The sequence below is a fragment of the Trichomonas vaginalis genome, chromosome V (genome assembly GCF_026262505.1).
Source record: "Trichomonas vaginalis G3 chromosome V, whole genome shotgun sequence".
Taxonomy (NCBI): Eukaryota; Parabasalia; order Trichomonadida; family Trichomonadidae; genus Trichomonas; species Trichomonas vaginalis.
In genome coordinates, this window is record NC_067207.1 from 25,192,437 (window position 1) to 25,206,429 (window position 13,993).

The following is a 13,993-nucleotide window of genomic DNA, read 5'->3' on the forward strand; positions in this document are numbered from 1 at the left end:
TTAGTCAGAGTTCCACTTGATTTCACCATCCCAACAACAGAAACAAACACAACAGCCGAAATCAAGATCGTAGTCACAACACCAACCGAATCCTCTGAAAAATTAACAAATATCAACATCTATCAAGATGTTATCGCAAGTGATTCTGCAACAGGAAAGATTGCTACAAAGGAAGCTAAAAAGAAGACCGCCCTTGTTGCAGTTCTCTGTGTCTTAGCTGTCATTGCTGTTGTTGTTGCGGTAGTCGTTATTATTCTTTGGCTGAGAAAATAAAAAAATTCGGAGAATAAATTAAATTTTATGCTTTAAACACACTTTTTAAAATTACTTATAAATTATCTTTCAACAAGTTGAAATTACTCAATCTAGGATTGTTTTTCATGTGAAATTCTTGTTGTGCAACTAAATCTTAATTGCCAACTTGGAATAAAGATCATAGAACAAGACAAGCTTTTTTATAAATGAAGCATCTAATTAATAAACATTACTAATAAATTTTTTTTCAAATGATCCCATAACATAAGTTACCAATTGATGAGTATATAATGCTGCAATGATATCTTCCCATCTCAAAAATAAAGGAGAATGAATAATGACTCCCGTTTGTTACTATAAAAAATCTGCCAGCTAAAAAAACAGTTATTTTGTCTCATTACTCATCAGATTTATTCGTTTTTCTTGACATTATCATCAAGGGTCCATCAATATATAATGACATATGGATGTGTATATACAGGAATTATAGTTCAATTTTCATGGCTAAAAATAAATGACAAGAAGTAGAATGTCAGATTATTTCAAAATTTCTGACATACATAATTAATGTGAAATTTTTAAAATTATATATTGAACTGGAATTTTCGAATGAATAAATAAACTCAATCATTAAATTTGACACAGATAATAAGTAGTCATTCAGATTTGCATCTATTATTTTTAGTTATTAAATCAAATTGAGCATTTTTTATTTGAACTGACATTGGGCAAAGAACTTTCAATTTTATAGCTTTTTTATTTTTTATTTTTTCACAAAAAATTGAGAGGATCATCTTGACATTATACAAGGTGATTATAACTATAGAAAATCAATCATAAGGTATAATAATATGAAATATTATCGATTCATATGTATAGATGACTTTGAAAAACGACTCAAAATGTTTCTGAAATATTTATATTTGAATACTTTTATAAAATCATTTTACCATTTTTTTAAATGTTTTCCATATTACTTGCACAACTTTCTCTTTCAGTTTCAGGCAAAGTTGTTGGGGATAATTCGTACATGATTTATGATAAGGACGGAAGGGAGAATTATGAAATAATTAAAGAACCTTATACAAAAGTCAGAATAGATGGTGTTACAAAAAACATTAAAGAAGCCACTGATTTAGGCTACTCCGTTGAAATTTATAATGATGAAAATTCAGATTATGTTATTATTTCACAGACAATTACCAACAAAGGCTCAACGGAAAAGAAAATTGACCTTTGCACAGCATTGAATTTAAAAGATTCTATAGATAATGTTGAAGCATCATCCCTTACAAACTTTGGTTATTATCTTTGGTGGGATCAAACAAATGATCTGACACTAGTTCTGCAAAATCATCCTTGGGTTACAGATATCAGTGCCCAAGACTTTGGAATAGAACCTGAGCCAAGATTCTTCACGAACAATGAGAAAATTTTAGAATACGACTCTGGATTTCCTGAAATTCAATGGATCTCATTCTCATGGCTCAACAAGTATATCCAACCAGGAAAGTCTATCACACTTTCTTACATGTTTTATGAAGAGACATATCAACCGCCATTACTTAAACTTGATAAATCTCTGATTTCAGAAGAAACAGATTCCACTGAAGTAATTCAAGTAAAGGGAAGTTTTTATTTCTTAGTTGAACCATACACGGTAGAAGCAGGTTGGGAAATTCATGATTCAAAAGATAAGATAATCAAATATGGCAGCCTTGGCAAATTTACAGTTTCAGAAAAACAAACAAGTATGGATTTTGATGTGTCAATCACACCACCAACAGAACTTGGAAAGTACACATTATATGTTTACACATATACTAATGGTCTTGGCTCATTGCTTTATGAAGAATTCACAATTACAGTTGTTCCACCAAATTATAGACCAAAGTTATACATTGTTCCATCTGAATACCTATATTACATTCCAGATTCTGAAGTTTCTTTCTTGGCTTCAGTCTACGATCAAGATTCAGGTGATAAACCACTCACAGCAAAGGTTTTCTTCAACAATGCAGAAGTTGCAACACAAGAAGTTGCAAACAGCAAAGATCTTAAGACATTCAAATTCAAAGTTCCAAAAGACACAGCAGCAGGTGAATATGAAGTCAAAGTCACAGCTACAGATGGCAAGAAGATTGGAACAAAGAAGTTCACAATCACAATCAAGAATAACACAGTTCTCACAATCTATTTCGAACCAAAACTTAATGCCACATACAACAAAGGCGACAAGGTCAACTTCACAGCTGTCATCAATGATCCAGATACAAACTTCGATAACAAGTTCACTGTTTCTCTGTTCTACAACGATAAAGTCAAGAAGACGATCACATCAACTAACGATGCAGGATTAGTCAGAGTTCCACTTGATTTCACCATCCCAACAACAGAAACAAACACAACAGCCGAAATCAAGATCGTAGTCACAACACCAACCGAATCCTCTGAAAAATTAACAAATATCAACATCTATCAAGATGTTATCGCAAGTGATTCTGCAACAGGAAAGATTGCTACAAAGGAAGCTAAAAAGAAGACCGCCCTTGTTGCAGTTCTCTGTGTCTTAGCTGTCATTGCTGTTGTTGTTGCGGTAGTCGTTATTATTCTTTGGCTGAGAAAATAAAAAAATTCGGAGAATAAATTAAATTTTATGCTTTAAACACACTTTTTAAAATTACTTATAAATTATCTTTCAACAAGTTGAAATTACTCAATCTAGGATTGTTTTTCATGTGAAATTCTTGTTGTGCAACTAAATCTTAATTGCCAACTTGGAATAAAGATCATAGAACAAGACAAGCTTTTTTATAAATGAAGCATCTAATTAATAAACATTACTAATAAATTTTTTTTCAAATGATCCCATAACATAAGTTACCAATTGATGAGTATATAATGCTGCAATGATATCTTCCCATCTCAAAAATAAAGGAGAATGAATAATGACTCCCGTTTGTTACTATAAAAAATCTGCCAGCTAAAAAAACAGTTATTTTGTCTCATTACTCATCAGATTTATTCGTTTTTCTTGACATTATCATCAAGGGTCCATCAATATATAATGACATATGGATGTGTATATACAGGAATTATAGTTCAATTTTCATGGCTAAAAATAAATGACAAGAAGTAGAATGTCAGATTATTTCAAAATTTCTGACATACATAATTAATGTGAAATTTTTAAAATTATATATTGAACTGGAATTTTCGAATGAATAAATAAACTCAATCATTAAATTTGACACAGATAATAAGTAGTCATTCAGATTTGCATCTATTATTTTTAGTTATTAAATCAAATTGAGCATTTTTTATTTGAACTGACATTGGGCAAAGAACTTTCAATTTTATAGCTTTTTTATTTTTTATTTTTTCACAAAAAATTGAGAGGATCATCTTGACATTATACAAGGTGATTATAACTATAGAAAATCAATCATAAGGTATAATAATATGAAATATTATCGATTCATATGTATAGATGACTTTGAAAAACGACTCAAAATGTTTCTGAAATATTTATATTTGAATACTTTTATAAAATCATTTTACCATTTTTTTAAATGTTTTCCATATTACTTGCACAACTTTCTCTTTCAGTTTCAGGCAAAGTTGTTGGGGATAATTCGTACATGATTTATGATAAGGACGGAAGGGAGAATTATGAAATAATTAAAGAACCTTATACAAAAGTCAGAATAGATGGTGTTACAAAAAACATTAAAGAAGCCACTGATTTAGGCTACTCCGTTGAAATTTATAATGATGAAAATTCAGATTATGTTATTATTTCACAGACAATTACCAACAAAGGCTCAACGGAAAAGAAAATTGACCTTTGCACAGCATTGAATTTAAAAGATTCTATAGATAATGTTGAAGCATCATCCCTTACAAACTTTGGTTATTATCTTTGGTGGGATCAAACAAATGATCTGACACTAGTTCTGCAAAATCATCCTTGGGTTACAGATATCAGTGCCCAAGACTTTGGAATAGAACCTGAGCCAAGATTCTTCACGAACAATGAGAAAATTTTAGAATACGACTCTGGATTTCCTGAAATTCAATGGATCTCATTCTCATGGCTCAACAAGTATATCCAACCAGGAAAGTCTATCACACTTTCTTACATGTTTTATGAAGAGACATATCAACCGCCATTACTTAAACTTGATAAATCTCTGATTTCAGAAGAAACAGATTCCACTGAAGTAATTCAAGTAAAGGGAAGTTTTTATTTCTTAGTTGAACCATACACGGTAGAAGCAGGTTGGGAAATTCATGATTCAAAAGATAAGATAATCAAATATGGCAGCCTTGGCAAATTTACAGTTTCAGAAAAACAAACAAGTATGGATTTTGATGTGTCAATCACACCACCAACAGAACTTGGAAAGTACACATTATATGTTTACACATATACTAATGGTCTTGGCTCATTGCTTTATGAAGAATTCACAATTACAGTTGTTCCACCAAATTATAGACCAAAGTTATACATTGTTCCATCTGAATACCTATATTACATTCCAGATTCTGAAGTTTCTTTCTTGGCTTCAGTCTACGATCAAGATTCAGGTGATAAACCACTCACAGCAAAGGTTTTCTTCAACAATGCAGAAGTTGCAACACAAGAAGTTGCAAACAGCAAAGATCTTAAGACATTCAAATTCAAAGTTCCAAAAGACACAGCAGCAGGTGAATATGAAGTCAAAGTCACAGCTACAGATGGCAAGAAGATTGGAACAAAGAAGTTCACAATCACAATCAAGAATAACACAGTTCTCACAATCTATTTCGAACCAAAACTTAATGCCACATACAACAAAGGCGACAAGGTCAACTTCACAGCTGTCATCAATGATCCAGATACAAACTTCGATAACAAGTTCACTGTTTCTCTGTTCTACAACGATAAAGTCAAGAAGACGATCACATCAACTAACGATGCAGGATTAGTCAGAGTTCCACTTGATTTCACCATCCCAACAACAGAAACAAACACAACAGCCGAAATCAAGATCGTAGTCACAACACCAACCGAATCCTCTGAAAAATTAACAAATATCAACATCTATCAAGATGTTATCGCAAGTGATTCTGCAACAGGAAAGATTGCTACAAAGGAAGCTAAAAAGAAGACCGCCCTTGTTGCAGTTCTCTGTGTCTTAGCTGTCATTGCTGTTGTTGTTGCGGTAGTCGTTATTATTCTTTGGCTGAGAAAATAAAAAAATTCGGAGAATAAATTAAATTTTATGCTTTAAACACACTTTTTAAAATTACTTATAAATTATCTTTCAACAAGTTGAAATTACTCAATCTAGGATTGTTTTTCATGTGAAATTCTTGTTGTGCAACTAAATCTTAATTGCCAACTTGGAATAAAGATCATAGAACAAGACAAGCTTTTTTATAAATGAAGCATCTAATTAATAAACATTACTAATAAATTTTTTTTCAAATGATCCCATAACATAAGTTACCAATTGATGAGTATATAATGCTGCAATGATATCTTCCCATCTCAAAAATAAAGGAGAATGAATAATGACTCCCGTTTGTTACTATAAAAAATCTGCCAGCTAAAAAAACAGTTATTTTGTCTCATTACTCATCAGATTTATTCGTTTTTCTTGACATTATCATCAAGGGTCCATCAATATATAATGACATATGGATGTGTATATACAGGAATTATAGTTCAATTTTCATGGCTAAAAATAAATGACAAGAAGTAGAATGTCAGATTATTTCAAAATTTCTGACATACATAATTAATGTGAAATTTTTAAAATTATATATTGAACTGGAATTTTCGAATGAATAAATAAACTCAATCATTAAATTTGACACAGATAATAAGTAGTCATTCAGATTTGCATCTATTATTTTTAGTTATTAAATCAAATTGAGCATTTTTTATTTGAACTGACATTGGGCAAAGAACTTTCAATTTTATAGCTTTTTTATTTTTTATTTTTTCACAAAAAATTGAGAGGATCATCTTGACATTATACAAGGTGATTATAACTATAGAAAATCAATCATAAGGTATAATAATATGAAATATTATCGATTCATATGTATAGATGACTTTGAAAAACGACTCAAAATGTTTCTGAAATATTTATATTTGAATACTTTTATAAAATCATTTTACCATTTTTTAAATGTTTTCCATATTACTTGCACAACTTTCTCTTTCAGTTTCAGGCAAAGTTGTTGGGGATAATTCGTACATGATTTATGATAAGGACGGAAGGGAGAATTATGAAATAATTAAAGAACCTTATACAAAAGTCAGAATAGATGGTGTTACAAAAAACATTAAAGAAGCCACTGATTTAGGCTACTCCGTTGAAATTTATAATGATGAAAATTCAGATTATGTTATTATTTCACAGACAATTACCAACAAAGGCTCAACGGAAAAGAAAATTGACCTTTGCACAGCATTGAATTTAAAAGATTCTATAGATAATGTTGAAGCATCATCCCTTACAAACTTTGGTTATTATCTTTGGTGGGATCAAACAAATGATCTGACACTAGTTCTGCAAAATCATCCTTGGGTTACAGATATCAGTGCCCAAGACTTTGGAATAGAACCTGAGCCAAGATTCTTCACGAACAATGAGAAAATTTTAGAATACGACTCTGGATTTCCTGAAATTCAATGGATCTCATTCTCATGGCTCAACAAGTATATCCAACCAGGAAAGTCTATCACACTTTCTTACATGTTTTATGAAGAGACATATCAACCGCCATTACTTAAACTTGATAAATCTCTGATTTCAGAAGAAACAGATTCCACTGAAGTAATTCAAGTAAAGGGAAGTTTTTATTTCTTAGTTGAACCATACACGGTAGAAGCAGGTTGGGAAATTCATGATTCAAAAGATAAGATAATCAAATATGGCAGCCTTGGCAAATTTACAGTTTCAGAAAAACAAACAAGTATGGATTTTGATGTGTCAATCACACCACCAACAGAACTTGGAAAGTACACATTATATGTTTACACATATACTAATGGTCTTGGCTCATTGCTTTATGAAGAATTCACAATTACAGTTGTTCCACCAAATTATAGACCAAAGTTATACATTGTTCCATCTGAATACCTATATTACATTCCAGATTCTGAAGTTTCTTTCTTGGCTTCAGTCTACGATCAAGATTCAGGTGATAAACCACTCACAGCAAAGGTTTTCTTCAACAATGCAGAAGTTGCAACACAAGAAGTTGCAAACAGCAAAGATCTTAAGACATTCAAATTCAAAGTTCCAAAAGACACAGCAGCAGGTGAATATGAAGTCAAAGTCACAGCTACAGATGGCAAGAAGATTGGAACAAAGAAGTTCACAATCACAATCAAGAATAACACAGTTCTCACAATCTATTTCGAACCAAAACTTAATGCCACATACAACAAAGGCGACAAGGTCAACTTCACAGCTGTCATCAATGATCCAGATACAAACTTCGATAACAAGTTCACTGTTTCTCTGTTCTACAACGATAAAGTCAAGAAGACGATCACATCAACTAACGATGCAGGATTAGTCAGAGTTCCACTTGATTTCACCATCCCAACAACAGAAACAAACACAACAGCCGAAATCAAGATCGTAGTCACAACACCAACCGAATCCTCTGAAAAATTAACAAATATCAACATCTATCAAGATGTTATCGCAAGTGATTCTGCAACAGGAAAGATTGCTACAAAGGAAGCTAAAAAGAAGACCGCCCTTGTTGCAGTTCTCTGTGTCTTAGCTGTCATTGCTGTTGTTGTTGCGGTAGTCGTTATTATTCTTTGGCTGAGAAAATAAAAAAATTCGGAGAATAAATTAAATTTTATGCTTTAAACACACTTTTTAAAATTACTTATAAATTATCTTTCAACAAGTTGAAATTACTCAATCTAGGATTGTTTTTCATGTGAAATTCTTGTTGTGCAACTAAATCTTAATTGCCAACTTGGAATAAAGATCATAGAACAAGACAAGCTTTTTTATAAATGAAGCATCTAATTAATAAACATTACTAATAAATTTTTTTTCAAATGATCCCATAACATAAGTTACCAATTGATGAGTATATAATGCTGCAATGATATCTTCCCATCTCAAAAATAAAGGAGAATGAATAATGACTCCCGTTTGTTACTATAAAAAATCTGCCAGCTAAAAAAACAGTTATTTTGTCTCATTACTCATCAGATTTATTCGTTTTTCTTGACATTATCATCAAGGGTCCATCAATATATAATGACATATGGATGTGTATATACAGGAATTATAGTTCAATTTTCATGGCTAAAAATAAATGACAAGAAGTAGAATGTCAGATTATTTCAAAATTTCTGACATACATAATTAATGTGAAATTTTTAAAATTATATATTGAACTGGAATTTTCGAATGAATAAATAAACTCAATCATTAAATTTGACACAGATAATAAGTAGTCATTCAGATTTGCATCTATTATTTTTAGTTATTAAATCAAATTGAGCATTTTTTATTTGAACTGACATTGGGCAAAGAACTTTCAATTTTATAGCTTTTTTATTTTTTATTTTTTCACAAAAAATTGAGAGGATCATCTTGACATTATACAAGGTGATTATAACTATAGAAAATCAATCATAAGGTATAATAATATGAAATATTATCGATTCATATGTATAGATGACTTTGAAAAACGACTCAAAATGTTTCTGAAATATTTATATTTGAATACTTTTATAAAATCATTTTACCATTTTTTTAAATGTTTTCCATATTACTTGCACAACTTTCTCTTTCAGTTTCAGGCAAAGTTGTTGGGGATAATTCGTACATGATTTATGATAAGGACGGAAGGGAGAATTATGAAATAATTAAAGAACCTTATACAAAAGTCAGAATAGATGGTGTTACAAAAAACATTAAAGAAGCCACTGATTTAGGCTACTCCGTTGAAATTTATAATGATGAAAATTCAGATTATGTTATTATTTCACAGACAATTACCAACAAAGGCTCAACGGAAAAGAAAATTGACCTTTGCACAGCATTGAATTTAAAAGATTCTATAGATAATGTTGAAGCATCATCCCTTACAAACTTTGGTTATTATCTTTGGTGGGATCAAACAAATGATCTGACACTAGTTCTGCAAAATCATCCTTGGGTTACAGATATCAGTGCCCAAGACTTTGGAATAGAACCTGAGCCAAGATTCTTCACGAACAATGAGAAAATTTTAGAATACGACTCTGGATTTCCTGAAATTCAATGGATCTCATTCTCATGGCTCAACAAGTATATCCAACCAGGAAAGTCTATCACACTTTCTTACATGTTTTATGAAGAGACATATCAACCGCCATTACTTAAACTTGATAAATCTCTGATTTCAGAAGAAACAGATTCCACTGAAGTAATTCAAGTAAAGGGAAGTTTTTATTTCTTAGTTGAACCATACACGGTAGAAGCAGGTTGGGAAATTCATGATTCAAAAGATAAGATAATCAAATATGGCAGCCTTGGCAAATTTACAGTTTCAGAAAAACAAACAAGTATGGATTTTGATGTGTCAATCACACCACCAACAGAACTTGGAAAGTACACATTATATGTTTACACATATACTAATGGTCTTGGCTCATTGCTTTATGAAGAATTCACAATTACAGTTGTTCCACCAAATTATAGACCAAAGTTATACATTGTTCCATCTGAATACCTATATTACATTCCAGATTCTGAAGTTTCTTTCTTGGCTTCAGTCTACGATCAAGATTCAGGTGATAAACCACTCACAGCAAAGGTTTTCTTCAACAATGCAGAAGTTGCAACACAAGAAGTTGCAAACAGCAAAGATCTTAAGACATTCAAATTCAAAGTTCCAAAAGACACAGCAGCAGGTGAATATGAAGTCAAAGTCACAGCTACAGATGGCAAGAAGATTGGAACAAAGAAGTTCACAATCACAATCAAGAATAACACAGTTCTCACAATCTATTTCGAACCAAAACTTAATGCCACATACAACAAAGGCGACAAGGTCAACTTCACAGCTGTCATCAATGATCCAGATACAAACTTCGATAACAAGTTCACTGTTTCTCTGTTCTACAACGATAAAGTCAAGAAGACGATCACATCAACTAACGATGCAGGATTAGTCAGAGTTCCACTTGATTTCACCATCCCAACAACAGAAACAAACACAACAGCCGAAATCAAGATCGTAGTCACAACACCAACCGAATCCTCTGAAAAATTAACAAATATCAACATCTATCAAGATGTTATCGCAAGTGATTCTGCAACAGGAAAGATTGCTACAAAGGAAGCTAAAAAGAAGACCGCCCTTGTTGCAGTTCTCTGTGTCTTAGCTGTCATTGCTGTTGTTGTTGCGGTAGTCGTTATTATTCTTTGGCTGAGAAAATAAAAAAATTCGGAGAATAAATTAAATTTTATGCTTTAAACACACTTTTTAAAATTACTTATAAATTATCTTTCAACAAGTTGAAATTACTCAATCTAGGATTGTTTTTCATGTGAAATTCTTGTTGTGCAACTAAATCTTAATTGCCAACTTGGAATAAAGATCATAGAACAAGACAAGCTTTTTTATAAATGAAGCATCTAATTAATAAACATTACTAATAAATTTTTTTCAAATGATCCCATAACATAAGTTACCAATTGATGAGTATATAATGCTGCAATGATATCTTCCCATCTCAAAAATAAAGGAGAATGAATAATGACTCCCGTTTGTTACTATAAAAAATCTGCCAGCTAAAAAAACAGTTATTTTGTCTCATTACTCATCAGATTTATTCGTTTTTCTTGACATTATCATCAAGGGTCCATCAATATATAATGACATATGGATGTGTATATACAGGAATTATAGTTCAATTTTCATGGCTAAAAATAAATGACAAGAAGTAGAATGTCAGATTATTTCAAAATTTCTGACATACATAATTAATGTGAAATTTTTAAAATTATATATTGAACTGGAATTTTCGAATGAATAAATAAACTCAATCATTAAATTTGACACAGATAATAAGTAGTCATTCAGATTTGCATCTATTATTTTTAGTTATTAAATCAAATTGAGCATTTTTTATTTGAACTGACATTGGGCAAAGAACTTTCAATTTTATAGCTTTTTTATTTTTTATTTTTTCACAAAAAATTGAGAGGATCATCTTGACATTATACAAGGTGATTATAACTATAGAAAATCAATCATAAGGTATAATAATATGAAATATTATCGATTCATATGTATAGATGACTTTGAAAAACGACTCAAAATGTTTCTGAAATATTTATATTTGAATACTTTTATAAAATCATTTTACCATTTTTTTAAATGTTTTCCATATTACTTGCACAACTTTCTCTTTCAGTTTCAGGCAAAGTTGTTGGGGATAATTCGTACATGATTTATGATAAGGACGGAAGGGAGAATTATGAAATAATTAAAGAACCTTATACAAAAGTCAGAATAGATGGTGTTACAAAAAACATTAAAGAAGCCACTGATTTAGGCTACTCCGTTGAAATTTATAATGATGAAAATTCAGATTATGTTATTATTTCACAGACAATTACCAACAAAGGCTCAACGGAAAAGAAAATTGACCTTTGCACAGCATTGAATTTAAAAGATTCTATAGATAATGTTGAAGCATCATCCCTTACAAACTTTGGTTATTATCTTTGGTGGGATCAAACAAATGATCTGACACTAGTTCTGCAAAATCATCCTTGGGTTACAGATATCAGTGCCCAAGACTTTGGAATAGAACCTGAGCCAAGATTCTTCACGAACAATGAGAAAATTTTAGAATACGACTCTGGATTTCCTGAAATTCAATGGATCTCATTCTCATGGCTCAACAAGTATATCCAACCAGGAAAGTCTATCACACTTTCTTACATGTTTTATGAAGAGACATATCAACCGCCATTACTTAAACTTGATAAATCTCTGATTTCAGAAGAAACAGATTCCACTGAAGTAATTCAAGTAAAGGGAAGTTTTTATTTCTTAGTTGAACCATACACGGTAGAAGCAGGTTGGGAAATTCATGATTCAAAAGATAAGATAATCAAATATGGCAGCCTTGGCAAATTTACAGTTTCAGAAAAACAAACAAGTATGGATTTTGATGTGTCAATCACCACCAACAGAACTTGGAAAGTACACATTATATGTTTACACATATACTAATGGTCTTGGCTCATTGCTTTATGAAGAATTCACAATTACAGTTGTTCCACCAAATTATAGACCAAAGTTATACATTGTTCCATCTGAATACCTATATTACATTCCAGATTCTGAAGTTTCTTTCTTGGCTTCAGTCTACGATCAAGATTCAGGTGATAAACCACTCACAGCAAAGGTTTTCTTCAACAATGCAGAAGTTGCAACACAAGAAGTTGCAAACAGCAAAGATCTTAAGACATTCAAATTCAAAGTTCCAAAAGACACAGCAGCAGGTGAATATGAAGTCAAAGTCACAGCTACAGATGGCAAGAAGATTGGAACAAAGAAGTTCACAATCACAATCAAGAATAACACAGTTCTCACAATCTATTTCGAACCAAAACTTAATGCCACATACAACAAAGGCGACAAGGTCAACTTCACAGCTGTCATCAATGATCCAGATACAAACTTCGATAACAAGTTCACTGTTTCTCTGTTCTACAACGATAAAGTCAAGAAGACGATCACATCAACTAACGATGCAGGATTAGTCAGAGTTCCACTTGATTTCACCATCCCAACAACAGAAACAAACACAACAGCCGAAATCAAGATCGTAGTCACAACACCAACCGAATCCTCTGAAAAATTAACAAATATCAACATCTATCAAGATGTTATCGCAAGTGATTCTGCAACAGGAAAGATTGCTACAAAGGAAGCTAAAAAGAAGACCGCCCTTGTTGCAGTTCTCTGTGTCTTAGCTGTCATTGCTGTTGTTGTTGCGGTAGTCGTTATTATTCTTTGGCTGAGAAAATAAAAAAATTCGGAGAATAAATTAAATTTTATGCTTTAAACACACTTTTTAAAATTACTTATAAATTATCTTTCAACAAGTTGAAATTACTCAATCTAGGATTGTTTTTCATGTGAAATTCTTGTTGTGCAACTAAATCTTAATTGCCAACTTGGAATAAAGATCATAGAACAAGACAAGCTTTTTTATAAATGAAGCATCTAATTAATAAACATTACTAATAAATTTTTTTTCAAATGATCCCATAACATAAGTTACCAATTGATGAGTATATAATGCTGCAATGATATCTTCCCATCTCAAAAATAAAGGAGAATGAATAATGACTCCCGTTTGTTACTATAAAAAATCTGCCAGCTAAAAAAACAGTTATTTTGTCTCATTACTCATCAGATTTATTCGTTTTTCTTGACATTATCATCAAGGGTCCATCAATATATAATGACATATGGATGTGTATATACAGGAATTATAGTTCAATTTTCATGGCTAAAAATAAATGACAAGAAGTAGAATGTCAGATTATTTCAAAATTTCTGACATACATAATTAATGTGAAATTTTTAAAATTATATATTGAACTGGAATTTTCGAATGAATAAATAAACTCAATCATTAAATTTGACACAGATAATAAGTAGTCATTCAGATTTGCATCTATTATTTTAGTTA

At 31.2% G+C, this 13,993-nt stretch overlaps 4 protein-coding genes across 4 annotated transcripts; all 4 read left to right on the top strand.

The window, feature by feature from the left end:
* Window positions 1-1,216: 1,216 nt before the first annotated feature.
* On the top strand, window positions 1,217-2,884 carry TVAGG3_0399420 (uncharacterized protein; the record flags this gene model as incomplete). The annotated part of the gene is made up of 1 exon (XM_051232658.1): window positions 1,217-2,884. One exon carries the CDS (start codon window positions 1,217-1,219, stop codon window positions 2,882-2,884), a length of 1,668 nt encoding a protein of 555 aa, XP_051102388.1.
* Window positions 2,885-3,827: 943 nt separating this feature from the next.
* TVAGG3_0399430 (uncharacterized protein) lies at window positions 3,828-5,495 on the top strand (the record flags this gene model as incomplete). Its single annotated transcript, XM_051232659.1, has 1 exon — window positions 3,828-5,495. One exon carries the CDS (start codon window positions 3,828-3,830, stop codon window positions 5,493-5,495), a length of 1,668 nt encoding a protein of 555 aa, XP_051102389.1.
* Window positions 5,496-6,437: 942 nt separating this feature from the next.
* On the top strand, window positions 6,438-8,105 carry TVAGG3_0399440 (uncharacterized protein; the record flags this gene model as incomplete). The annotated part of the gene is made up of 1 exon (XM_051232660.1): window positions 6,438-8,105. The coding sequence occupies one exon, from the start codon at window positions 6,438-6,440 to the stop codon at window positions 8,103-8,105; it is 1,668 nt and encodes a 555-aa protein (XP_051102390.1).
* A 943-nt stretch (window positions 8,106-9,048) lies between these two features.
* Window positions 9,049-10,716, top strand: TVAGG3_0399450 (uncharacterized protein; the record flags this gene model as incomplete). Its single annotated transcript, XM_051232661.1, has 1 exon — window positions 9,049-10,716. One exon carries the CDS (start codon window positions 9,049-9,051, stop codon window positions 10,714-10,716), a length of 1,668 nt encoding a protein of 555 aa, XP_051102391.1.
* Between the last annotated feature and the right edge of the window lie 3,277 nt (window positions 10,717-13,993).